The 27,950-nt window shown below is 49.1% G+C and overlaps 1 protein-coding gene across 2 annotated transcripts; it reads right to left on the bottom strand.

Moving 5' to 3' along the window:
* Positions 1-16: 16 nt before the first annotated feature.
* On the bottom strand, positions 17-27,950 carry SYNM (synemin). Of its 2 annotated transcripts, XM_059912590.1 has the most exons (5): positions 27,031-27,950; positions 19,182-19,306; positions 8,757-8,827; positions 4,384-6,794; positions 17-3,462 (listed from the first exon to the last, which is right to left on the bottom strand). In XM_059912590.1, the coding sequence occupies exons 1-5, from the start codon at positions 27,838-27,840 to the stop codon at positions 3,124-3,126; spliced, it is 3,756 nt and encodes a 1,251-aa protein (XP_059768573.1). In that variant the 5' UTR covers positions 27,841-27,950; the 3' UTR covers positions 17-3,123. The 2 variants fall into 2 exon arrangements, with proteins under 2 accessions (XP_059768573.1, XP_059768571.1); XM_059912588.1 differs by having other exon boundaries at positions 17-6,794.

The raw sequence follows: 27,950 nt of genomic DNA, 5'->3' as shown, positions 1-27,950 counted from the left end.
AATGAAAGGAAGAGTCTAGCTATTCATGTTTTGGTTTATTTTGTTTTTGTACAAGGCTACAAACAGGTAAGGGTATCTACTCCTTTGTCTCAAACTAGTGCACTTTTTTCATGCTCCTAAGAGATGGCCATGATTAGCCATTCCGGTTTGCACTTAAGGTTAGTAATGAACCATCATGGTGTGCTCAGGACTGTTCTCATTTTAGCACTGAAAGTCCCATGTCCCAGGAGATCCCTCCATTCAAGGCCAAACGGGATGGCTGGTCACACTATTGTCACTAGCTTTCCAGGCTGTCATGATGACATTCTTACCACAAATTGTCCAGTCTGTATTTGAATACGAGCCAGTGGTTTATGCTCTGTCTGCCATGCTTTCTAGTTCTGTGCTAACAATATCGAGTTCTGATTCAGGTGAGGAATTAAAGAACTGGGACTTTTCACATATATTCTCCCCAGTGATTCTGTGCCACCATAAAAAAAACATGCACATAGACACATATATGCTTTAATTAGAATTTAAATAAAAACCACAAAAACACCTACTGGAAAACATTCATTCTCTTTAGGAACAATGTGGGATTTTTTCTTAGATTTTTATTTTTATACATTCTTATGACATATCCCTTCACAGGTGGTTAGCAAGATCAGCTTTTTGGATGATTCCATTCTAAATATACATTTTAAGCAAACAATATCAAAACAGCCAGTGGGAGGGTGAAAAACATTCCATTAATACTGTTTTGTCTACACAACAATAAATGTGAAAAGACTGGTTGTGTCCTTACCCTGTCCCACCACACAGTTGACTACTATTGTCTCCAGAGTGACTGGTTTTAAAGGACATGGAGCTGTGGCATGACCTGTCACAGGGTCAAGGGCACACCCTGCTCTTGGGTGTTCCAGAGACTTAGTAACCAACAACAGCTCATGACTCCATATTGGTAAATACTCTTGTCAGGATACTTCTTAAAGATATGCATTCCAACATGGAGATAAAAATTAAGATCTAAGACATTTATTTTCCAATGGAGGTCGGTCATGACTTTAATAAACCTATTCACATTAGCCCTCATTTCCAAGGTCACAAGCTAGGAGAGTGACATTAAACTAAGCCTACTTAGACACACATAATAGACTCCCGCCATCATCAGTCTGTCTTGCCATCAAACAGTAGGCTGTCACCTTGACCAAATTCTCACCAATAAATAACTTATACAAATCATTACCAATTACAACTAACATAAAATCAACTCATCTTTATATTAGAAACAAGAAGTCTTCATTGACAAAGCCGTCACCACCATACCAGTTTCTGACAATCACTAGTGCATTTGGCAGATAACAAAGGTTTACACTTGCAATTCAAATCAACTTTCTTTCTATACACTGCTTCACGGTGTTTTAAAAATAGATCATCCTGAAAGCTGTGCTGCATTGATCCTCCACTTCTTGATTAGGAAAACGCACTCTCCCTAAACTACTTGTTGTAGCCATTCCTGGCAGCTGAGGAGATATGCGTTGTGGAGGTCTGAGGGCCATCAGTGAAACCTAGAGGGAAGACCCTCAAATTCCATAACCGCCCTCCATCATCGTGTCCTACCTGAGGATGACAAAGTTAGGGGCGGTACAGTTTCGACAACATTAAGTGAAAGAAACTAGTTTGGATTAAAATACTGTGCTCCTAGAGATACTATTTTTATGTGATGCTACACCTTTAAAGAAGGAAGCTTTAAAAACAATACCTTTATGTAAAATAAAACAAATCCAGCAGAACACACCCATTCTAGTATCTTAAACTCAGTGGTGTATATCTACAGGGCCACACTGTGTGGCCCAGAAGAGTAGGGCCTCTGCCTTCCTCCAGGGCCCTTCCTGGGTGCTTCAGGGCTGGGCGGCAGGAGAGGCACCCAGTTCCCTCCCCAAAACATCTTATTCTATTTAGTGTATTATTTGTTTCCCTGGACAAAACACCGCCACTGTCATGATTTCTGTCGAAAGTGCAAAAACCTCCATGAGGTTGGTTGCCGTTTTTCCATCTCTAACTCTTTGCGCTCAGAAAGGCCTCCACCCCATCATCAGTGGGTTGGAAAGGGCTTCTCTGGGAGGCACAGCCCACCTGGGCTTTCAACTTTACTGTGCACGACCATCCCACGAGTCCAGCTACAGTCTGAGCATCAACGTTCTTTTTATTGTCTTCAGGGTCTACCTCCCACCAGTAAAATTAAATGTTTAGAAGCTAAAGTGCAGAAAAGCTCAAGTATACCCTGGTAAGAGCTGACTACTCCAGAACTTAGGTTATAACAAAAAAGAGTATTTAGACTGTGCACTAAACAACCTAGTACTGCAAAAAATTGGTACTGTAAGCCATTCCCAATAATCATCCCCCCAGCCCCTGTCCCTGCCTGGACCCAGTGCAGGGTTCCAGGAACTCATGCAAACATAGCTAGTGTGCTGATCTGATATACTGCAGGAGGCTGGAGCTGTCCTCTCCATAAATAAAATACTATATTATTTAAATTTCTGCACATAGAAAGCAATTCATTCAAGTCTTTAAATGAATTTAACTCTATGACAAATAACTTTTTCCTAAGATGAAATCATTTAGTTTTTTTTTTAATCTACTTATTTCCTATGATTTCTTTTTGAAAAGACTTTGGAAAGAGAAAAATGTATTCATTTTTCCCTTAAAATGTTAGTTTACTATTTCATGTTAGCACATGCAAATAAAATTTACTCTTAAATATATTACTTTAATCTCATTACCATTTAGGCATCTTACCTAGATATAGTTTCAAACAGATGTGAGGCATTTCTGTGACCTGGTGCAAGAATGGTAGAGTAGAAAGAAAACTCCAGAACAAGGAGCTTTTAAGACTAAAAAGATAAAAAATATTTTTGTCAAAGTTCCAACTCAATAAAATTCCAAAGCCTTTTAAGGCATGAATTAGTTTGAAATCTTTACAGATTATCAAGTAAATTGACATTGCCTGGAGCACTCTTTAAAGAAAGTAAAAAAGGGGGGAGGTTTTAATAAAGAGTGCGCCTCCTTCCCCTAAAGTAAGTAAAGGCCTTTGTGCGTCGGTATGTTACCAAGTAAGATGGCATTTAAAACAAAATATGTTTATCAAAACCAGTGTCCCTCATTCTCCTCCTCCTGATTGTCTAGATAGAGAAGGGCAACCTTCTTTTCATCCGAAATCACTGACCTTTGGTCTACCATCCTCTGCAGCTGCACCATCTTATCAAACTCAGCCTGCTCCTTGCCCTTTTCCCCGGGGGCCTGGTGTCTGTCCCCAGCAGAGCCCTGAAAGCTCACGCCAGCTGCCAGGTCATTCCTACTGCTGGCATCTCTCCAAGCATCACGGTCAGACACACTATGAGCTTCTGCTTCCGTCCCTGTGGGGAAGAGGACTGTGGCCTCTCGGGTCCAGCGGGGGGTCGTCTCTACGTTACTCACGTCCATCTGAAAGGTAAACGAAGTTTCTTTGGGCCCCAGGGCAACGTGCCTCAGTGTTCTGCCACTGTCTGCGACCTCGCCTACCTCAGGGGAGTCCACCGAACCAGCAAGTGCAAATGTTTTGGAAATGGGTCCATGGAAGACAACGTGTGCAGAGGTGTTGGTTTCTGCAGGACCCAGCTGAATATGCCTAAAGGATCTGCTCACACCTGATGTCGCTTCTGCCCCTGATGTGTCTCCTGAACTAGCCTCCTGAGGCGATTCAGAAACGGCCGTTTGGAAGGTGCTCTTTTCAGTCATCAGGATTTTCCTACCCACAGTGTAACTACGGGTGGCCTGGGTCACATCTGCTGAGCCCTCTCTGTGGGCTTTGCTTTCTGAGTCGCTAAATTCCGAGGGTGGGGGAACTATCTGCTCGGTGCCTTGATGCCTCTGAGGCACGGTCTTGATGTGCCTGATGGATGTGCCATTCCCTGACCACACTTCCGTGCGCACAGAAGCTTCTCTGACACCCAACTCCATTCTGTCTGAAAGGGGGGCTGTGAGCTGGATCTGCTCACTGAACCCCTCCCTGGGGCCTAACTGAAGGTGCTTCACAGAAGTCTGGGTACCCGCTGACTCTTCTGTTGAAAAATAATCACCAACCTTCCCTGCCTCAGAAGCGGGAGCCTGAAAAATAATTTCCCTCTTAGAATGAAATTGTTGGGAGCCAAATGGCCTGTGCCTCCCCGATCTGTCAGGATCTGTGGAAAGCTCTGCCGGGCCAGGCTCTTCTGAGTCCCCGGCCCCCGGACAGGGAGGGTCAGGCCCTGGGAAGAAGACTTCTTTGGACAATTGACTTTGATCGGGACCCAACGTAAGATGCCTTGCAGACAAGCTGGCTCCCGCCGAGCTTGCTGCCCAACTCAGGTCACCTTCCCCACTTACCTCCACCACCTGGGCGGCGGGTCCTTCGGGTGAGACTTGCTCAGTCCTCCAAGTTCCAGGGGGCTCTATTTGAACGTGCCTCACAGACTGACTGACGTCCTCCAGCACATGTGACTGGGCAAAGCCCCTTGGGCTGGTGACTTCCACGGTGGCCGACATGGGGCCCTGGGAAGTGACCAACTCCGTGCGGGGAGAGGCCCGGCCAGCGTCGGCCTCCTCACCAGAGGGGCTGTACAGCTCCTGGGTGGCCCAGCGCTTGAAGCCGTGGCTGGCAGCCGGGGCCTCCGCTCTGGCCTCCCCATCTGGGCTGCCAGGGGCCGGGCTGTGCCGCCTAGCCAGGCCGTCTCGTACCACCGACTCCACGGCCTTCTCGATCTCACCCGCTTCATCCCTGCTCAGCTCCTCCAGGTCTAACTGATCGGCATCCACCGTCTGCGAGAGGTTGACTTCGGCCACTAAGGTCACAGCCCCGCCACCCACAGTCTGGACTTTCTTTACATCAACGGAAACACCCCCAGGCCCGCCCTGACCCTCTCCGGTGAAGGCGGACAGCTCTTCCTTCATGCGCTCTGGAAGGCTCTCCTCCAGCTGCTCAATCACTTCCACCAGCTGGTGCCTGGGCTCCTTGAAGCCTCCCTTAATGGATGTGTGGAATTCATGTGGTATTTTAATTTCCTTTTCAATGACTATGGGTTCAGCATGAAACTCACCACTTCTCGCTTGTCCTTTCCAGTGAGTAGAACCCATGTCCCCCTCCAGAGATGCTTCTGGAACATCCAGTGGCTTCACAACCTTCTCTCCCAATGCATCGTCCCCCTCCATTCTTCTCCGAGACCCTGGCACAATTTCATCTTGCCAGGAGTACCTGATGGTGGACTCCTCCTCGATGTGGATCTGCCCGTACACAGAGCCTTCAACTCTCTCGTGGCCACCAGGGTATTCGTCCGGAGTCGACACCAAATAACTCTGCTCTCCCTCCAAGTCACCTGCCTCCGTCACTTCTTCAAAGTGAGTTATGTTCTCTTGGGGCTGCCTGGTCTTTTGACCTTCATTCCCTGAGCACGTGGTATCTGTTTCTCTGTAAACTTCCTCCTCAACAACAAGCCCCTTGGAGCCCGAAGACACGTCATCGACCTCCTCCACTTCGAATGGTGTAGAAAACTCATCCGCCTTCTCGCCACTGACATAGCTCACGGGCTCTTCGATGATCTCCACGTTGACGACCTTTGCTCTCCCCTCTCTCCCCTTCAGACCAAGACCGATTATATCTCCGATCAAATGCTCAGCTGATTTTCCTTTCAGCTTCACCTCCTTAGCATCCTTGCTTAACAGGTAGTCCAGGCCAGCTTCATCTGAAATGTCGACCTCTTCAGTCAGTTTTGACTCCACAACTATCTCAGTCTTTGTTTTCCTGTCACTGGGAAGCTCTTTCCTGTCCATGTAAGTGACTTTTGTGTCTGGAAAAGAATCAGCAGATGCTTCTGTCTCAGGAGAGTGGGTAAACTGCTTCAGGATACTGGAAACGATGTTCTCAGCTATGGTTTCAGTCATGGAATTACCTTTCAGAGAGCCTGCAGTGTCGCTGGTGCCCAGCCTGAGCCCTGCCTCTCTCGTTTCCACCCCTCTAGGTGTTCCATCACCAGCATCTTTCGTTAGGGGTGTCTGGAGACCTTGGGGGGCCGCCTCTGCTGTGCTGTCCTGGGATACTTCTAGACTGATTGGTATCTCTCTCTCCCTCACACTTTTCTCCAGTGACTCCTCCTTTGCCTTTTCCTTCATTTGCTGGCTTTCTCTCTTTCTTGCTTCTTTATCTAACTTTGTAAGTTCTTCCCACCTTAAGTTTCTCTCCTCTGAAGCCTTCTCTTTAGAATCAAACATTTTCTCTTCTCGCTTTGTTTGGATGGTTCCCGGTCTGTTTCTCTCCTGCTCCCTTGTGGCTTTAGCTTCCATTTTCTTTCCCAAAGTGATGGTCCTCTCATTTGCCCAAGTGCTCTCGGAAGCACCTGCCGCCACATTGTCCCGGCGTTCTTGGTAGGACTCTTGGGCAACGGCGGACTCTTTGGCTAAATTAGTGGGGGGGCCCTTTATACCTTCGGTTTTTGGTCTATCAGGGAATGTTTTCACTTGAGCTTCAGTATTTCTTAAAAGACCAGGGGTTGGAGAGAAAGTTCTGAAGTTGGTTTGACTGCTGGCAGTTTTTTCATAAGAGTTGTCCTGCGGGGTAGTGATAAAGGAAGAGTATCTGGAGCCCAGGAAGTCTCTTCTGGCAGCGCTTCTAACAGCCGTCTGAGAACGTGGCGCCAGGCTGTGATTGAAGCTCGCCGAATGTGCTTTCTGCCTTGGAAACAGATTTCTTTCATTTTCCCTCTGTAATACTGAGGTGGTATATTGATAGGGCTTGTTTCTGAATTCTGTAGAAATTGAACAGTGCATTAAAATGATAGTCATCATTCATTACCTTTTCTCATCTTAAAAGCATCACAACAGATCAAATCCCATCCCATCATAATACACACTATTACCACAGGAAGGTCATTATAAATGAGATATTTTCAACCCCCAAATTATTTTTTTCTGGTAGTTTAAAGAAACCTATGACAATAAAATATAGCCCTACGAATGCTTCCACACAACACTTTTCTCCAATTACTGATCTTAAAATATTCATGCATCTTAAATATATCAAACGTGTGATCGTAAAGCATGGCACATGTGCCAGAGACATTAGGGGTGCTATTTATGTGGCAGAAATTTCACAATTTGGAATCCTTCATTTCCACTTTGTTGAGATAACTTTATTTTACTGATTAGCAGAGAAGAGCTTCATAAGTACTACAGAGTACATAAATACTAAACACTGAATGGCATAACCCCTCCACCTTTTACTATTTTTCATTTGATTGCCATGTTGGGCCAACAAATACTGAAGAGTTTAACTTTTTTTTTTTAATTCCTGATTTCTTCTATTTTTATACTTTTTTTTTTTTTTTTTACAAACATTTCACTTGAAAAGGTGCCAAAGCAGGAAGCCAACCAATCACCAATACTACAATCTGTCTTAATGTCATGGTCCTGGGGTTGGGAGGCAGTCCATGGGGCTTCCTGCTTTGCTCTGGACCATCCGCAGACATGCTACCCAGGGTACCTGCTCTTAGGGGTGGCAGCTGGTGGCAGGAATGTGGCCGGGCCAGGAGCATCATCCACCCTGCAGGCACCCCTTTGTGCCCACCCACACCCATCTGCTGAGCTGGGCAGAGGCTTCTCGCCCCGTGGGTCTCCCCCACAGCAGCCAACCAACCTTACTCTCAAATTCAAAAGCAAACTTGCTGGACACTAAGACCAAATCCCTTCCAGTCACAGATGACTGGAACCAAAATTATTCTGAACCCAGTGACCTGTCAATCTGTGAAGTGTCTAATAGGGATGTTGTTTTTGAAAATAAAGATGGGGAGTGTTATTTTTTTTAAAAAACTACCACCTATCCAGATCGACTGTTATAATCACATTCTCCTGACAGCAGTAACCAGTACATACATGTAATCCCAATGTACCATGATTTTGAACATGGCAACACTCATGGAGCCTGAAACTACACAGAGTAAGGTGTATACAGAACATACTGCACATAATGTAATCTGCCCTTGCTTAGCCAGAAAGCTTTTTAAGGTTTTACAGGGCTGGGAAAACTTTAAAAAAAAAAGTCATCCTACAGGTTCTCCGGGTCTTTCTGATGAACATTAACTCTCTAATGTCAGTTCTGCAGCTACAGGAAGTACGGGCTTTGTGCTGCAGCTTTTGGCCCGAACTGAGGCTGACTTCAGGGCACTAGGTGACACTGCCGCTCACATCACCCTGAGCTGCCCACACAAACCTAGGCTGGTGGAAACAGTGTAATCCTTCCCACCTCTCCCGCCGGTAGGGTCACGAGTTCCAGTGTTGATTGCCTGCTGTACAAAGTAATACCTCCCTAGGTTTGGGTTAAGGCTGTAAGTCTTTGGTCTGTAAAGGGTGTTCCCTCCACAGGGTGTGATGAACAAATCCACGTCCACCTCTCACCCTTCACACTTCCCAGCTTTCCATCAGCCCTCTCCTCCCTCACCACGTTGGGTAGGAAGCACCCTCAAACACTGGCTAGATGAACAAATGAGTTAATGAAGTCCTTTCCCACATAATTTCATTTGCATTATTATTGAAACTATGACCCATTAAATAAAATCTATTTGATACTTGAGAGGGACAAATGACAGGTATCTGAAAACTCTTATCTAACCCCAACTCTTCCAGATAATGATGCTTTACTCTTTATCCATGGAATGAACCTGCTCAGATAGACAGCATCTTAATGTTAAATGATAAGCTTTCCTTATATTTACCTTGTGGCACATTTTCAATGCGCTCAGTCAAGATCTGTATCTCCGGATTACTTTCTCCTTCCAGTAAGGCTCTGTAAAAATTATTTTTAAAAAACGCATTAGGAAATAAAAGACAAGAAGTGCCTCTGTTAGCTGTCGATCTGGTCAATGATACACTGTCACAGTGTCATGTGTCTGCAGATGCTGCACCACTGGGACGCAAGCCTACCCCAGCAGACCTGGCTGGAGAGAGCATCTATCAGCTAAATGAACAAAATGAGGGGGCCAGGGCTTCAGAAGGACTGGAGAGCCAAGGCCTTCTAGAAAACCCTTCCAAACCCAGGGCATGGAGGAGGAGGAGACAGAGGGATGTGGGCCCAGGAAGGGAGGTCGGGGGTCTGGCTTCCCTGGGAAGCAAGGAAGGGCCCATGCCTGGCAGGTCACCCTGGACTACAGGGACACAAAACAATTACTACTACCCCACTGGGGTCTCTCTGGAGTCACAGGTCAGGGGCTGACTAAGGGCAGAATAAGGACTGACATTTGTTTGTAAATAAGGCAGCCAGACGGCATCTGCAGTTTTCATACTGGGTTCCATGGGGACATCTTAGAGATGAAAAAAGAGGAGAGATGGAAAGGGCAGGCATAAGAGGAGAAGGAAGAGCTGCAGACCATGCCCCTCCACCACCTAGGCCCCCAGGGGTCTCATTCCAGGCAGCATCCAGTTATCTCCTCTGATAAAATGGCAAAATGCACTGGACTAGGTGGGTTCTTTGGCCATGTCTAGCTCCCAAAGTGTAAAACTCTAGAGTCTTCATTAAGTTGTTATTCACGTCTATGACTCAGAGCCCTGAGGAGAGAGCAGAGGTCAGGCCCCATAGTCCCAGCACACCGCAGTGGGTCAGTGCAGGATATCCATTGTTTGGAGACCCTAGGACGTGGGCTGCTGCGGGCACAACAGTTGTTCAGTTGCTAGGGCAACGTGTGAGGTCACTAACGTCAGTTCCAAGAAATATACTGCATATGGCAAAGGGCAAGCAGAAGCGGGGCCCACTTGGAAATGCTGATCTGACCACTGAGAGCCAGGCAGCCAAAGAGGGAAGGGACGCCAGAGCTGGGTGGGGACTCTCGGATCAGGCAGACCAGGGCCAAGTTCTATTTCCACTGATTCAAACGCAGTGATTCCCACAAATGCGAGAACCCTGCGGGCAGGTGGAAGAGAGCAAGGAGGCCCCCCTGAGGAAAAAGCAAAGACAAGGGTGAGAGGGATTCCAGTCCAGCTGTGCACAGGAGGGTTCTCCTGCAAGCTGCGACTACAGCGTGCAGGTGCGGACGCAGGAAGCCGAGGGGCCGTGTCCAGAGCCCTGCCCTCCACGCCAGGCGAGAGCCAGGAAACAGGACACCAGCCCATTAATCCCACACCCTCATGACCAAGCATGTTCGGTTCCAGGAACACAAATAGCTTCCACTGCCGAGAAAATCCTGAGGTCTGTATAGAATAAAAGGAACACGTTCAAGGTAAAAGTCAGCCTGGGAGGGTCTGCGCCCCAGGATGACAGCAGCAGGAAAGGTAGCATCCTACAGCTAAAGGTCCACGGGGGGCTACTGAGAAGCCAAGTCCTATCTCAGATCTTCCCTCTGCCCGCTCGGGAGGAAGCCGCAGGCACCACAGGGCTCCCACGCCAGCTGCCCAGGTCAGGACAGAAAGTGCTCGCGGGGCATCCAGGTCAGCCGAGAACTGATGGCCGGGGCGGGGGCGGGGGGCGGTCAGGGTAAAGAAGATCCTCTTGGGGGAAAAACTTCTCCCCTCTCCCCTCAAAGGGGAATGGTTTTGCTTCTCTTTCAGGGAAAATCCAAGCCATCACCAAACTTTTACTGAGTTCAGGACCCTGAGTCAGGTACTGTCGTTCCTAGGAGGGGGCACCAGACCCCGAGGGGTGACACAGCGCTAATGCTCCTGTGCCCAAGGCCTTCACCAGCCCTAAGACTGAGCACCAAACAGGCTCTAACCCTCCCCTCTATCTCACCAAGTCCTGCTGGCAACCCCACACTGGGCCGACGATGGGCATCCTGGCCCTACAGGTGAGCAGACTGGAGTGCAGGCCTGCACTCATCAGCAAGAGAAAGGGAGCCCAGGCCTGGGCACTCAGCCGCCCCTGCAAGCTGCCTGGGCCTCCCGGCGGGGCCAGAGATGGTGCCATTTCACATACATTTTAGAACAAATGCTGCAGACAGACCCTCCAGACCATATTAATGAAAGCGGATCCAACATCTCTTGGTGATTTCAATCAAAATGTCCCTACAGGGAAGAGCAGCAGCTCCCGCTAGGGAAGAACTCAGGTCCACAGTGACTCCTCCTCCCAGTGGCTGGTCCAACAGGCAGGAGCCACCTTCTCCACCTGGGCGCCCAGCACAGGGCCTCACAGGCATGCTGAGACACTGGTCCCTGAATCCATGCCTTTACGAACCCCCCACCCCCCACAATGACACATGACATCCCGTCTCCACCAGCACAGCTCACGAGACTAGGTGGCAGAGGCATAAACAAAACCCCTGGGGCAAGGCCAAAAAGGGTCAATTCCCTCAAAAGCTCTCAAAGGAACGTGTTTAAGGAACAGACTCGTACAACTTTAAGGAGCAGGTCAAGCGTTCTCTGGTTATTTGGGGAGCGGTGGAAGAAAACTGCCTGGGACCCACAGTGCCAGTGAGAAATGCCAACCGCTTGAATCATGGGCTATAAGTGAACATCTCACACAGGCCCACAGGTTGGCAGCCTCTCGAGAGTCAGGAAAACAAGCAAACATGTGCTGGAAAACCAGGTCCCTGGCCTCACTAAGGTGGCGGAGACAAGCCCACAAGTTGGAAGGGAGTGCTAATGCGGCCCCTGGCTGGGTGCCAGGCCCTAACAGACCACCCACGGGCCAACCAGCAGTGGGGCTCCCGTCTGGGACAGATTATCCTGATGGCAGCTCAGGGCACATCTGCTGTTGCTCCACACAGTGGGCACAAGGCAGCCACCCTGCACGCCCACCAGAAACAAGGACAAGCGTCAGGGAGGAGGGAGAGTCGGAGGATGTTTCCAGAAGCAATGCCAGTGGGGGAGCCTGCCTGTCCTGGGTGGAGGGATGTCTCACGTGGTGCTTCCTGGCAAAACGCAGGCTGTGGGAGGAAAAGGGGGAGGGGCTGGGAGAAGGAGCTTCCCTGGGCCCCAGCTCCAGAGAGGACAGGGGACTGCCTGTCACTCTAGACTGGGGACTGGAGGGGGAAGGGAGGAGAGAGGGGCAGAAGTCCATCCACAGGACCAGCATCACCATCTGGTTTGGAAAGGGTCTGTCCCAAGCACAGGCATGTGAAAGACAACAAGGAGGCAGTGGTGCCAGGCAGCCTCTGGTCATTCCCTCTGTGCTCAGGATGAAATCACATAAGGAAAGCCCATCTGTCGATTCCAGAGACAGAAAAAAAAAAGACTGACATAAAGAATAAGATTACTAATAAAGCAGAAAGAGGAAGCACAGGAAGTGGTTAACAGAGAAACCTCCAGAATCAGGTTGCCTGGATTCAAATCCTGCCACTTCCTAGTCCTATGACCTTGGGCAAGCTGCTCAAACCCTCTGTGGTTCAGTTTCCCCATTTCTGAAACAGGGAGCACTCACAGGTTTGTGGTGGTAATTAATAAAGTGATTGGAAAGTTCTTGCGACAATGGCTGTCACAGAATATGTGCTCAATAAATATCAGCCATCATCATCATCATCATCTACATCATCTCCTATTGACCTCAGAAGAAAGGTGATTTTCCATTAACCAAAGTAGTTCAAGAAGGGAAGAGATTCTGGATTACCTAAAGTCATGGTTAACTGAGGGCTAATTCATTTACGCAATGATGTGGGTAAGGCTAACAACCAAATGTATCCGTTGATCCTAATTATCTATCCTTAAAACTACAAGATTTTATTAACTTCAAATTTTTCACCTAATAACCAGGTAAGTCTCAGTGTTAACACATTTTTATAGGTTTTCCCAAAAATAGGATTCAACTTTAAAAAAACAAAATGGGGACTTCCCTGGTGGTGCAGCGGTTAAGAATCCGCCTGCCAATGCAGGGGACACGGGTTCGAGCCCTGGTCCGGGAAGATCCCACATGCCGCGGAGCAACTAGGCCCGTGTGCCACAACTACTGAGCCTGCGCTCTACAGCCTGCGAGCCACAACTACTGAGCCCACGTGCCACAACTACTGAAGCCCACACGCCTAGAGCCCGCGCTTCAAAACAAGAGAAGCCACTGCAATGAGAAGCCCGCGCGCTGCAACGAAGAGTAGCCCCCGCTCGCCGCAACGAAGACCCAATGCAGCCAAAAATAAATAAATTAATTAATTTTTTAAAAATTTATTTCTCCAAGAACTTGAGAACTTCCCAAGAAATGTTCTCCTTTGAACAGAAACATAAAAAGGTACAGGTGATCTTAAAAACAGTGGAGCAACCAGAAACATCATTAAAATGATGAAATTAGCAATGTTAAGCGTTATCTGTACTGCTTCATTAGCAGTCTAAACCTAGAGACTGAATATTCTCAGTTAAAACCCGCCACCTCTGCCCACTGCCATCAGAAAGAGGAAAGGGGGGCTCTGCACGTCCTCCCCCAGCACAGACATACAAAGAAACTAACCTTTTAAAAGGACTTTGCCATAAAGTCCCCAGGCAGGAAACCGTTGCACTACATTTTTGTATCTTGCCAGGCAAGACTCCCTTTAGTGTTTTTTGTCTGAGAAATCCTTTGGCCCTGCTTTCCATTTTTTCAGGTAAAACTTAGAATTGTTATATTCTCCACCCCCAAAACATAAAAAACAAAGCCTCTTTTTAAATTTTGATGGAGATTTCATCATCTGTCCCCCAGATAAGAAATCCAGGATGGGCCCTTTCTTACCCTCAGTTTTGTGATTTCTGGACTCAGTTTATTCCTGGGTTATTTTTGCATTTTTTGTTCCAATTTTGACTATCTTCTTTTTTCCAGTATATTTTCTAACAGCTTACTCCTGATGATTGGGTTCTGTTTTCTTTTTTTGTGGGTGGGGGGGATGGGGGCGGGAGTGCTCTATTTTTTAACTGTGTTTCTGCAAGTTCTCAATCTATAGCTTTTGGGCTTGATCTTTATGTCAGCAGTAGAGGGGTTTGGGACATGGTGGGTTCTGAATACTGTCAGTTTCACCATCTTCAGATTATACACTAAGTCTGAATAAGCCCACTGAGCCCTCTCCACCCGCTTTGTGGAAAAGGCTCAGTGTGGGGTGGTCTAGTTTAGAAGACTGTGTGCCCAGTAGCACGCCTGCCCACGTTCCTACCCAGAAACCTCCTGCTCCCGGCCCCTCCATCACTGCCCCCACCAGCCCTGAGTGGAGGCTCCCTCGGATACCTACCTATGTCAGGTCCCGAATCTCCGACCACCACATGCACCTCCCGAGGCCTCCGCCCCCACCCACAGACACACATACCCCTTCCACCCCAGGCCCAGACCCTCCTGCACTCCACCTGCCAGCACCTGGCTCCCCTCTCCTCGGCTTTGGCCCCGGGACCGCCCCATCTCAGTGGCCTGGCAATGGAGGCCCCTGCAATCTGCCTCCTTCCAGGCCTCTGCTGACTCATCTTGCATTCTCCTTCCTCCACTTATTTTCTTATCCTGACTTGTGCACCTGGAGCTCCTTCCTGACACCTTTCTGCCAGTCCAATTCCTATTCCCCACTTTCCCTGCCCCTTCAAGGCCCAACTCAAATCCCACATCCCTTGAAAATCTCTCTTAATTACCTTGGCCTGAAGCTCTCCATTCCTTCTCCTAACCATCTTTATCAAACTCTGTTCATTGGCAGTAAACCATGTACAGTATTTTCTTGGAACATGCATACTGTTACTTTAACATCTTGTTTGACTTTTCACCTAACCATACTTCTCCCTCCCTCCCTCCCATGCCACCCCCCACTTCCCACCTCCCCCTCTTCTATGCCTGTTCAAATCTCTGCCATCCTTCAAGATCCAGATCAATCTCATCTCCCTCTAGAAACCTTCCCTGATTCTCACAACTCCCTTCTGATTCCAGAAAACTTGCACTTGTGTGTCTTGGGGAACGTGTCTTGTTTCCTATGGTGTAGGAGGCTACCTCAGTCCGCGCAGCCTTATCCACAGCACACGATCCTCAGCACCCGGGCGCACGCTTCTGAGCCCCTCTGAGCAGGCATCACACCCTGCATGCCGAGCAGCTCCAGAGCAGCCTGAGAGCACAAACCCCACCCAGCTCACAAAACATGGCTTCACGGGTGTGGCTCTTATCCACCCAACATACATGGCCCTCAATGACAGCCCCCAAAACCAAGCTGCCCACGGACGCCCGAATGCTTGGCATTGCCACAGATGGCACGCGAGGTCAGTCCTCAGGTCCTCGCCCGGGCTGCCCCCTCTGCCTGGAAAGCCCTTCCCACATGGTCTCTTCCTGGCTGCCCTTCCTGCAAGACTTGGCACTGCCTCTTCCAGGAAGCCTGCTCTGCAAACTCCATCAGCCCCCCACAGCACCAGCCCCCCACTCAGCCTGCCTATCCTTTGTCTTGTCCTCTAGGCTGCTGTGAGACAGGCTTAGAGCATTCTGGATGCCCGTGGGCTGCTCTGCAAACAGTAGTGTGCACACAAATCACCTGGGATCTTGTGACAAGGCAACTTTGTCTTGTAGGTCTGGGGTGGGCCCAAGGTTTCCCACAAGTTTGAGATGCCTAGTGATGCCCACACTATGGGTCTGCAGGCCCCTGCGAGCAAGGCCCTGGACCAGTGTTTCTCTTCCCTGGACGCATCTGACCATCATCCTCGGAGTTCTAGCACTACCATGCCTGGGCCCACCCTGTGCCAATCTAATGGGAATATCTAAACTGGGTCCAGGAGCCGATGCTTCATCAGCTTCTCCCAGTGATGCCCATGTGCAGATGCAGCTGAGAGCCACGCCCTGTCCTGTTTCTGAGAATCTCCCCTTTCATCACTCAGCCCCTCGTATAATAAGCACACATGTCAGGAAAAACCTCGAGATGACATGTCAGGCGGATAAGCATCTCCAGCCCCACATGACACCACTGGAGACAGGCAGACAAGAGCAAGCACAACTGTGCCAGCCTGTCTTCTCCCACACTTCCCCCTTCTCTCAGCATCCTCAGCCCCAGCCCAGCCCCACGGCTTCTGCCCATCATCACCTGCAATGTGGGAGCAAAGGGCTCATTCTCACATTCACCTGCCAGGCCAGGCGCCACGGTCTCCCTGGCCACCAACTGGCCAACTTAGTTTTGGTGAAATCCTCCAGTCTTAGACTCTGAGGTTTGCTTTGTTTTAATTTTATTATTTTGTTAAATTATATATTTACGTATAAACTGTAAGTCTATCCCTATAAATTATGAGTTGCACCATTTTATTATTACCTTAACGTTTCTTCTTTAAGGTTTCCGGAAAGGGCCAAATATCTGGGTTTGGAAGGACTCACGATACTTGAGACCTGGCCTCAGCACAGCCCGCAGAGTCCAGCCGTGCTGTGATGTGCTTTCAGCTTTCCAGAGCCACAGCTCTTCTCTTCCATGTGTGGTGTGTGAGCAGTGGCTCACACACCTCACATGTCTGTCTGAGCAGTGCTAGAGGAGCGGCCACTTCGGGGAAACACAACCTCAGCCACGGTGGGCGAAGCAATGCCTGCCACGGCACTGGCCACCTCAGCCCCTCTGGACAGGGCTGGTGAGCAGTCACACTGCACGGGACCCTGGAACGTGGTCCCCACGGAGCTGACTGTCCCTGCCGCCCTCAAGAGAGGCAGGGTGTGGGAAGAAGGTCAACTTCCGGAGATGGAGGGTCGAGGTTTGTAAAGATCAAATGGGCACTTGTGAAGAGGAATTTTCATACCTGGCCTCAGAATTTGGGCAGCAGCACAAAGTACTGAAAGAATCATGTAAGACATGGCAAGCGTTTATCTTCAGGACACTTATCAGTGATAAAAAATGCTAGGCTTTTGGCTGATACAAAGAAGCAGGTCATATTCTACCCCTGTACGTCTTTTAGACCTGCGGGCATCTCCCAGACTCAATCCTAAGCACTGGAGGGCAGGGGGGTGGCAACAGTTCTAACCACAGAGGCTGGGGTCTGGAGCTGGGCAGGGCCGGGCATATGCAGGCTCCTGGGCTGAGCTCCCCATTTTCCCCATGCAAACTTGGACTTCAGGAAGGCACACAGTGAAATCAATCACTCACTTCCCAGAAAGGACTGATGCTTCCTAAACTCCTAGGAGAGGGCCAAGTCAATCCCTAAATGGGTTAAAGAAACGCCCGGCCACAGACAGGAGTAAACTCTGTCCCTGCTGACATGAGCAAAAAAGGCTCGCGACCAAGAGAAAAGCTAGAAAAAGCTAAGCCTTGAGGAAAGCTAAGCTGGTAGGGTTGTGAACACCTACCAGAGAGGTAAGGCCCTGGCCTCTCAGGCAAGATGCCCACCTGTGCCCTCTGACTTTTCATGACAGAGAACTGGGGGCAGGACAAAGCGAGGAAGGAAAGGGCTCAAAATCCCAGAGAGATGAGGCATAAAATCAAAGTCTCCTGACTCCAACCCAGAGAACTCTTACAAAAAGGAAACAGGAAGATCCAACTGCCTCTGTAGAGAAAAGACCTCACCTGACACCAGGTGTCACCTAACAGGGGCACAGATGTGGGTTTTCTAGGCTGACCCAGCATCTGCTCTAGAACGATGCCTTGTTTGGGGTACCTCCCACCTGAATCTCAGTCCATGTGACTCATAGGAAGCTGACCCCTTTCAAGCACTTCGTTCCCCGAGCCAAGGATGGACACGTGACCCAGCAGAGCCAGAGGGGGTCCAGGAGTCCTGCTAGGATGGTGGGAAAGAGCCCCCTCCTCTGACCACAGGATTGGGGGTTTCAAGGACAAAAGCCTGGAGCTGCTTGGGGCCCCTCCTGCCACTGTGGGGGCAGAGCAAGGAAGGAGGGGCCAGAGAAGGCAGGGACAGCCTGCCAACAACCCCATCCGGGCACCTGAACCTACCATGCCCAAAACTAAGGACTTTTTCAGTTATATGAGTAATAAATGCCTTTTTTGACTTGAGCCAGTCTGAGAAGGGTTTCTGTCACTTGCAAGTGAAAAAAATCCTAATGCTTCCTTCCCCCAAATAAAGCACAACTGTTTTGAAGTTTTCCTTATTAGTAAAGCTTAGCTTATCTCGCTCAGCATTTGTTTCAATACCCTACCAATTTAATTTTGCAATTGTTCACCCCATGAGATTTCCAAGAAGATTGTGGAGATGGACTTTGGGAAAGACAGGCTGGCAAGTGCCTCCTCTCCCCTCCCCCATGCCCTGACCAGCATCCCTTCTGCAGGACTCAGGCTGCATAGCTCCCAGAGCAGGGACCCAGCAAGGCCCCCACCAGCTTGGCCCTAGGACCATCCCTCAATTCAGCCAGAGGCTCCTCCAAGGGCTGTCATGCTCGGTGGGTAAGGCACAGGCCCCTCAGCAGCCTGGATCCCTGCTTCCAGGCCCCTTCCCTCACCTGCAAAAGGGGTGTGGTGTGTCCACCACCAGAGGGTGACTATGGGCAGTGAGCAGCCGCGAAGGACTTACCACTGCGTCCGGCAGGCAGTAAGGGCTCAGTAACGTTGGCCACCATGATCATTCTCACAAGTGGGGAAACTGGGTCCCTAAAATTCCTTCCATTGTAAGTGTCTGAGATCTGGGTCCCTCGGTACCAGTCCTCACCAATCAGGAAAGCTGCAAGGTGAGGGGTGCCACCTCAGCCAGAGATGGCTCACCCCCGGGGGGCAGGAAGGGGGCGCCGAGGGCAAGTGCCACTCTGTGACCCACAGGCCCCTCCAAGGATACCGGGCCATGTCCTCTGCCCCTTTGAGGGCTCTGTGACTGTTTCATCTGGCTTGGTCAAATTCAAGTCAACATCTTGATAAACAAAGCCAGTCGCCTGCAGTGCCATGCTGATCTTTGGGCAGAGACGCAGTACTTTTAAGGCCAAATCCCTGTAGACAGAGTCAGAGCCCTGGGATTTGAAGCAACAGCACAACAGGCAGATGGACTCAGATCTTCGGGGTTCAAGTCCCGGTACCTCCCTTTCTAGCTCTGTAACTAACACAGAACCTAATCCCTAGGATCTGAGGAGTTGACGTGTGCAAAGCTCTTCACCAGTTCCCAGGACACACGCAAAGAGCAGGCAAGGGTGCAAAACTTGGCTACTCCCACCATCAGGGGATGCCTGCTCCATGATCTGAGCATGGCCCCGCTCCTCCTTCCCTCTCTGGCCCTGGACGCCTCACTTGGCCACACCAGGGCTGCTCTCTGCTGTCACAAAGCCACAGCCACTCCACGGAGGCTGCAGGGACTTTCACACTGCCAGCTTCAGCTTGGTGGACTCAGCGCAGCATCCTTACCTATAGGTTGCCACCTCCAGACTGAGGCCAGTCTTCACCTGCACGAGCTCCTGATAGTCCCGCAGCCGGTCAGCCATGGCCAAGTTAAGGGCTGCCTTCTCATCCTCCAGGCAGGCAATCTTTCTCTAAAGAGAACAGAAGGTTTTGGGATCAGAGGACTGGAGTTTTGCTGGGTTGAACTTAAGGTACCAAGAGCTCAGGACACAAAAAGAGATGAAAAATCTCCAAGTTTATTAAAAATGCAGTCATTGCAAGGATGATTTTTATTTATTTATTTTTTTATAAATTTATTTATTTATTTTTGGCTGTGCTGGGTCTTCGTTGCTGCATGTGGGCTTTCTCCAGTTGCGGTGAGCGGGGGCTACTCTTCGTTGCGGTGTGCAGGCTTCTCATTGTGGTGGCTTCTCTTGTCGTGGAGCAAGGGCTCTCGGCGTGTGGGGTTCAGTAGTTGTGGCTCACGGGCTCTAAAGCGCAGGCTCAGTAGTTGTGGCACACGGGCTTAGCTGCTCCGCGGCATGTGGGATCTTCCCGGACTAGGGCTTGAACCCGTGTCCCCTGCATAGGCAAGCATATTCTTAACCACTGCACCACCAGGGAAGTCCCAAGGATGATTTTTAAATACTATATTTCTCCCACCTGGAAGGTTTCTTTTTTTTTAATCAGCACATAAGGAAGATGTGGCTAGGACACGGGCTTCTCTTTTCATTCTCCCTAATAATAATGAATGCTTGTAAAGCATCTCTACAGCTCAGACATCAGTCAGCTTAGGGAAGTCAATATATGACACTAGTGAAGTAAGATGTTATTTAAAATAGGCCAAGACTAGGGACCTCCCTGGTGGTACAGAGGTAGAGAAGCCACCTTACAATGCAGGGGACGTGTGTTCTATCCCTGGTCAGGGAACTAAGATCCCACATGCCGCGGGACAACTAAGCCCATGCACCACAACTACTGAGCTCGCGAGTCTCAACTAGAGAGCTTTCATGCCACAAACTACAGAGCCCACGCACTCTGGAACCCGCGTACCACAACTACAGAGTCCACACGCCCTGGAGCCTGCGTGCCACAACTATAGAGAGAAAATACGCACGCCACAACTAGAGAGAAGCCCGCAAACCCCAACAAAAGATCCCGCATGCCTCAACGAAGATCCCACATGCCACAACTAAGACCCAACGCAGCCAAAAATAAATTATAAATAAATAAATAATAAATAAATCTTTTTAAAATAAAAAATAAAAAGTTTTAAATAAATAAATAAATAAATAAATAAAATAAGGCAAGACTAGAAAGCAGGGGTTTTACTATATTTAAAACAGAATTTACTCAGATCTGAAACAGAATTTCCCCCATACTCATGATACAGAGTTCTTTGTTTCACCTAGAAAAGCTACTTTAAAATCATCTGGGAAGAAAAGTTATGTTAATGTGACAAGAATATATTCTGGGCATAAATGTCAAAAGTCACACCTGGATATAAACTTTTATGACTGTTCTCGTGTAGTTTAATAAGTGCTCCCCGGGCACGTGTTCACATCGCCCCCATAGCACTTCCGCTCCCTCCTGGTTAATTGCATCTGTCCATGTCCCACCACCCAACCCCCCCCCCCCCCAGCCTGGGAGACACTGCAAGGCACAGCCTGTCGCTGTCTCATGCATCCCCCCAGCCCCCGCCTCTAGAAAAATGCCCTTCACATGCAAGTCACACAGCACGCAACCAGTGAACTAGATTTAAAATGAAATGATCAAGATAATATTACCCTCCTCAAAATGTACTGTTTTCTTTTTTTTTTTAATAAATGTATTTATTTTTATTTGATTTATTTATTTATTTTTGACTGCGTTGGGTCTTTGTTGCTGCACACGGGCTTTCTCTCGTTGCAGTGAGTGGGAACTACTCTTTCGTTGTGGTGGGCATGCTTCTCATTGCGGTGGCTTCTCTTGTTGCAAAACACGGGCTCTAGGCATGCAGGCTTCAGTAGTTGTGGCACGAGGGCTCAGCAGTTATGGCTCACAGGCTCTAGAGCACAGGCTCAGTAGTTGTGGCGCATGGGCTTAGCTGCTCTGTGGCATGTGGGATCTTCCCAGACCAGGGATTGAACCCGTGTCCCCTGCATTGGCAGGTGGGTTCTTAACCACTGTGCCACCAGGGAAGTCCCCAAAATGTACTATTTTCAATCGACAATATATTTTAATTAATAAACACAATGGCTTCATTTGTACCATTTTACAGTTTTGCCCTACTCTGCATTACAGTTTTATATAACATTTTATAGTTACGCTGGGGAACAGTTAACTGAACAAATATTTAAACTTTGAATAAGTCCATATACTTTAACTTTTCGTTTGCAATGAAATGTAGCATTATTCCTGAATACAATTAACAGGCTACATTTTTAGACATTTATTTTTGTGGAATTTAAAAATTATAAGACAACGGGAGAAGGAATCTATTTTCATTTCTCATGTAATCCCTCCACCAAAGGCACCTGGCAATATGCTGGCAGTCCAAAGTAAATATGTAATGTCTATGAAACTAAGGAATGAATGTAACTAAGTCCCACACTGGATTTACCATCTAAGAAGATGCATGAATGATCAGCATGTAAATAATTCTGCTTCTCATAGCAGTTCTATATATCTAAGCTAATAATTGTTGCTAGGTTCTTTTTGTTTATACAAAGTATGCTAAAAACAAAAACTGAAGCCACTTAGCTTTTAAAGCAAAGGAGTAAATTTAAAAACCGCTAGCTAGTATCTGAGGGTGGGTAAGTGTAAACACCCTCCAAAACTGGCATTATAAATAGATAAAGAGGTTCATCAAAGCAGACCATTGGCCAGTCTTGATTTAAGTGACAGTTGCCAGAATTTAGTCACAACATTCACACATTCTATAGTTAAGTCTCAGTGTTAAAAGCCTATGTTCCCCCATTTTAGAGGGAGTATAAACTCAGGTACAAGGTTACAGTATAAAATGTTCTGTAAACATAAATATACGACTCCTTCCTACTACAGGAAATTCTACCTAAATATTAAAATCTGGCAATGTGTAGTAATGCCTTCTTCACAAAAAAGTTTGATTGCTGTTAAAATGCTTAGAAAAAAAAATCAAACACATTCAATTCTCTAACTACAAGCCTCCTAAGCAGGTCAAGATCTCCCAGCCATGCCAAGGAGGTAACACGAAGATTCTCTCCCTCCTGGGGGTACAGAACATTTCTGCACCCCGCAAAATAAGAGGAGGAAAATCAAACTGTGTTTAAGTTAAAATAAGTGCAGTTCCAACCACATTCCCATGTGAGTCAACTCTTCCTAAACTGTCAAAGGAAAATTCGTTGACTTTTGGAAGCAGGAATATAAGAATTATTGGCTCCCAACAGTCTTCACAGAAATTGTAACCGATCCTGCTGGTTGAATAAAGCTTCAGACTTGGCTTCCACTTCTCCAGAAGTTTTCAAACCGTGGGCCAAGCCAAGGCACTGGAGCCTGAGACACAGCAAATTCTAACCCAAGCAGGAGCAGTTTTGCCAAATGTTAGAGCTGGGGAGAAAGGTCACCTTTCTAGTTGCTATTTAGAGAACGTTTGGGCAGCATCACAACTGGTGATGAAATGTAGGCTACATCAGGGAAAGCATGCTGCCCTCATTGTCCAAAGAATTCACTTTCTCTTAACCAAACTTGAGCAGCTCCTTGCCGAGCAAGTCACCCAGACACAACAGGAAGAGCTTGCAAGTGTCATGGTCACGCACTGAGAATCTTGAACGTTAGAGAGCTCGAGGGAATTTAAATTCTGTGATAACCTCATTTAGATGCAAAAACTAGATGTTTGTTAATAACAAGCATTGATTGGATGCTAAGTGTTTATATCTCTGGCCCATACAACACCCTGAACTCCAGACCCATCATTTATGTTACAAGACCAGGTGGGTATCTCAGAAGAATTTCAAACTGAAATCTGCTCTCCCACCCAAGCCTGCCTTCCTGCACCACCCCCCTTCCTCCAGCTGCTCAGGCCCCAGGCCCTGGAGCGGACTTGATTTCTCCCTCTCTCTCCCACCACATCCAATCCATCCACAAACCCCATGGGCTTCAACTTCAGGGTAGATTCCTGCCTCTGCCCTTCGCTGCTGCCCCGGGCCCAAGCCTCCAGCACCTACTGCCTTGACGGTGGCAAGTGTCTCCTAAAGAGGTCTCCCTACTCCCACACGTGCCCCACACAGTCTATGTGTATCACAGCAGCCAGGGAGATTCCATGAAGACACGGGTCACCACCCACCTCTGCGCAGAGTCCTCCAGCGACTTCCCACGTGCTCAGAGCCGAAGCCCAGGTCCTGTAGAGGCCACCTTCGCCCACTCGCCCCAGCCACACCTGCTCCTGAACACTGAACTGTTTCCACCTCCAGACCTGTGCAGTCAAGGACTTTCTCTGTTTTGTTTCTGTTATGCTCCCTGCTGTACCCCCAGCACTTAAGAGGCAAGCTTGGCACACCAAGTACTCAATGAGTGAACTGAATGGGGATGCACCCTGTGGGCCATTTTCATTACCCCTAGTTCACAGATGGGGAAACGGAGACACAAACAGTGGCAGAGCCACAATTCAGACCCAGGTAGGGCAGCTAAACCAACTCCATTCCTATCGAAAGAAAGTTCTCATTCAGTCATGTCTTGGGGGCGTGGAAGCTGGCCACAGTCAGCCTTGAGGCTAAGAGTGCACTTTCACGAGCCAAAATCTCAATGTTTATGGGGTAAGGCTGGTGTAAATCACAAACATCTTAGTTTTTGTCTGAAGCCCCTTCCTGCAGACTGGGAGACAGGGTGTATTAATTAGGCTTCAAGTGATCTGAACTACATATAAAATGCTGGGAACTTGGATGTCATTTCAGCAAACTTTTCTCTGGCAAATCTGAGGCGAGGGGCCTACGAGAGAGGTCTAAGGCATGTAGGCCATCTGGGAAGGCCCATTTTTCCCAGAAAGAAAGTCCTAGTGAGCATCTTTCCCCCTCAAGCTGCAGTGCCAGCCCAGAGCCTGGGCACTATGTGGGCATTCCTGCCTCCAGATGAGGGAGAGGGGTTCCCATTAAACTGTATGGAACACGTTAAAAAGTAAATGAAAGACTTAACACTAAAACTATTCTGACAACAGCCAGCTGGAAGGGTCTGAAAGCATTTTAGGACTGTAGATTAACAGGCACCTCTGTGCTATGCCTTAGGAAGAACACTGATCATTGTTCTATGAAAGCAAACTGAATACTGGTTTAAAGTTCATCTTTAATAGAACAGATAGAAGAGAGGGAATATTGCCCAGTGGTTAGTTGCTCAGGCAATTGAGCATGAATCAAACCCAGGCTTAGCTACTTACTAACTAGGTGACCTATGGGCCTCAGTTTCATCATCTGTAAAATGGGGTAAATATTAGTACCCACCTCCTAAGACTGATGTGAGGACTGAGAGTGAATACACATGTGATGGGCTTGGTACCTCTGCTACCTGCCACACAAAAAGCTCTTGATAAAGGCTAACTCTTAGTAATGAAACTTTTATTACAGTAAATTAGTTAAATCAGGTTTTATGATATTTTCAGTCTCCCCAGGCTAAGCTTCTATAGAATTTGAAAACATAAGGGGCTTGGGGTTAAATCATCCATATTTACTCTTTAACAAAATATCTAGCATTTTTACACTTCTTAAAAAAATATACTAATGCTTGGTATTGAGTCTTTTGGAATGCAACTTGAAATATGGTTGCTTTAAGGTAACTGGTGAAAGATTCAGGCTATGGATAAGGAAACATGCAGTACAATGAAACAGCCACAAATTGGAACTGAAATATATCCAAGTCCTTATAGACATTTTCCTTACTCTTTACTTTTAGGGGAAAGAAGCAAATTCCAATAGGAGAGATATCACTGGACAGGAGGGTGGGATCCTAGTTCTGGGGCAGGTGTGACCCCAGGGAAGTACCCTGGAGTCCCTGTGTTAAAAAAGGTGATTTTGAACGGCACTTCAGGTCCCCACCTGTCCTGGAATCAGAGGAACTCTGCTTTTATCTGTTTCATATCTGGCGGTGCACTTAAGAGTTAACTGCGGGGGAAAGGTTTCTGCTGCTAAAAAAGAACACTGAAACCAGAGCTTCCAGGTACAAAATGAGCCAAGTGAGCTATGATGGCAAACGAATGGTGGGGATTTAGCCCACAAAACACGCCTCAAAGAAGCCTTTTCCAAACCTGCTTGCACAGCAGGGACCCTTGAGGTGGTAGCAGGGGTTCCCTACAAAGGGGTTCAGTGGGCAGTGAGTTTGGCAGGCACTTCTCTTTGGTTAAAAGCTCTGTGAAAGCTTACATTAAAGACACTTTTTAACTTTCACTCAACACAGAGCATGGGGCCCCATGGAACTGGCATCCCTGGCCACCATCATCGGAAAGGGAAGCGCTCTGGAGTCTAGAGTAAGCTCCGGAAATCAGCACATACTTCACCGGCCCCTCCCCTTGTCCCACCTACAACCCCAGCAGAAGGCTTTTGAAAATTATGAGGCATAGGCCAAACAAAACCTATGATCCAAAAGATTAAATCCCAAACAACTTTGTACTGTATTGCTTTATATGATTCCCCATCCAGACTCTAGTTCTTTGAAGAGTGAAGCCCCAGTACAGTGCTAAGGACCAGGGGTAGTCAACAGATAACTGCTGATTATTTGTGGATGCCTGTGAGGTCACCACAGGCCTCTATGCCACAACTGCCATGTTTCCTTTACTTCTAATTTTTTTAAAAGGCACAAAATCACTCCAACACAAATTTTTAACTTGAAGCTACAAACTGTTCCCTTTAAAATACTTCTGAATTTGTGTGGATGTTGTCTTAAACTGTCATCCTAAGAACTGATGACAGCAGGATTTGGGAATACTTCCAATTCTGGCCCAGACTGGGCAGGACCAGGGCTAACCCTGGGACTGGACTGGGTGTACAGACAATAAATCCAGCCACAGGTGTCACCGTGTCAGTGTCAGAAGTCTGAGCTCTGCTTCTCTGAAACAGGAACTGTTTATATTACCTGTACTTGTAATAACATCCTGCCATAGGGACCTGCGTTACCACAGCTTTTACACAACCCAGAGATCGGACATCAGCTTGTACTGTGAGAAAAACATCTCTGATCTTAATGCTCTTCTCTGCATTAAGATTACTGCCCCTCCTAAGAACAAATGAGGCAGTGGCCCAGGGAGCCACCACCAGCTGCTTCCAACTGGGAAATCATCCTGGCAAAATAAAAACCGATTTGTAAAACAAGTTAAGTTTTCCCCAGGGGAGCCCTAGTGCCAACGGAGCTGCCATTCTGAACGGCTCACGATAAGGACTTGACCATTGCCTAGAAATCTCCCAACACTGAGACTTGTCTGAGAAGGAAAGAGCTGTCACCTCTGGAAGTCACTTCTGGGGCTTCTTGGTTGACTTTTAAGTGAACTCGGTCTTCGAAACACAGGAAATTGAAAGAGAACCTAGAGCTTGAGAGGGTCATTTGTCAGGATGCACCCAGTCATGCCAAGGGCCAAAGAAATTGACAACCAAACAGGAGGGCAGGGACGGGTCTATCCAGCGGGACCTGCCACTTGGCACTCGCCCACTGAGTCGAAGAACCAGGGGTGGCGAGATGCCGGGACCCTGAGGCCCCACTGCAGAGCAGGGCGGTCCCTTCGGCGCCTGGGTCCCCACCGGCACCCTCTGGGCCGGCCCCGCCCGTGGGCGACGTCGCGCCTGGCATGAACGAGCCGTGGTCCGGGGAGCCCCACCGCTCCCCCGCGGCCCCCACCCGCAGGGCGCGCGGGCCTGGGCTGGGGGCTTCCCAGCACACTGACCTGCCGCTCCTCTGCCCGCAGCTCGTACGCCTCGCGCACCCACAGCAGCTCATCCTCCAGCTGCGCCCGCAGCTGCTCCATCTCGAGCGCCTCACGCCGCAGCGCCTCCGCCTCCTGCGCGTACAGCCGCGTCTCCTCCTCGGCCTCGCGCCGGCTCTCCTGGCCGCGCCGCAGCGCCTCCTCCAGCTCGCGCACCTCGCCCTCGTACAGCTGCATGGTCTCCCGCCATGAGTCGGCCACAAGCAGCGCGTAGCCGTTGTGGACCTCCCGCATGCGCGGCGGGGGCGCGGTGGGGCCGCCGGCGCGGGCGCGGTAGCGCAGGGTCAGGCCGGCGGCGCGCGCGCGCAGCTCCCGCACGTCGCGTTCGTGGGCCTCGTCTAGGCCGCGGCGCTCGGCCTGCAGCGAGCCCAGCAACGCCTCGAGGCCGGCGCGCGCGCCCAACTCCTCCTGCAGCTCCCACCGCTGCGCGTCCAGCTCGGCGTCCAGGCGGCCGCGGGCTGCGCGTGCCTCCTCGCCCAGCAGCTGCAGCTCCCGCAGCTCGCGCCGCAGCGCGTCGCGCTCGCCCTCAGCCAGCGCTGTGGCCCAGCTCAGTTCGTCTAGCTGCTGCCGCAGGCTGCGCGCCTCCTTGGCGAAGCGGGCTTGCGCCTCGGCCCACAGGCCCTCGTACCCACGCCGGCCGCGCAGCTCCTCCTCCAGGAGCAGGTTTTCGCGCTCCAGCTCCCGTACCCGGCACACGTAGTCGTACAGCCGGGCGTTGAGCTCCTGCAGCTCGGCCTTCTCGGAGCCCGTTTGCAGCCGCCAGGACAGCATCTTGATGGTGTGCGGGTCTCTCCCAGCCGGCTGGTTCCCTCCTACCCTGGTCTTGTCCCCTTTGCTGTGCCGCTCCGGCCCCGCCGCTACTCCGGAGGCCCGCAGACTGG

This window comes from Balaenoptera ricei, chromosome 2 (genome assembly GCF_028023285.1).
Source record: "Balaenoptera ricei isolate mBalRic1 chromosome 2, mBalRic1.hap2, whole genome shotgun sequence".
NCBI lineage: Eukaryota > Metazoa > Chordata > Mammalia > Artiodactyla > Balaenopteridae > Balaenoptera > Balaenoptera ricei.
Note: the sequence above shows the minus strand (reverse complement) of the source record. Positions and strands in the feature narration are given on the sequence as shown.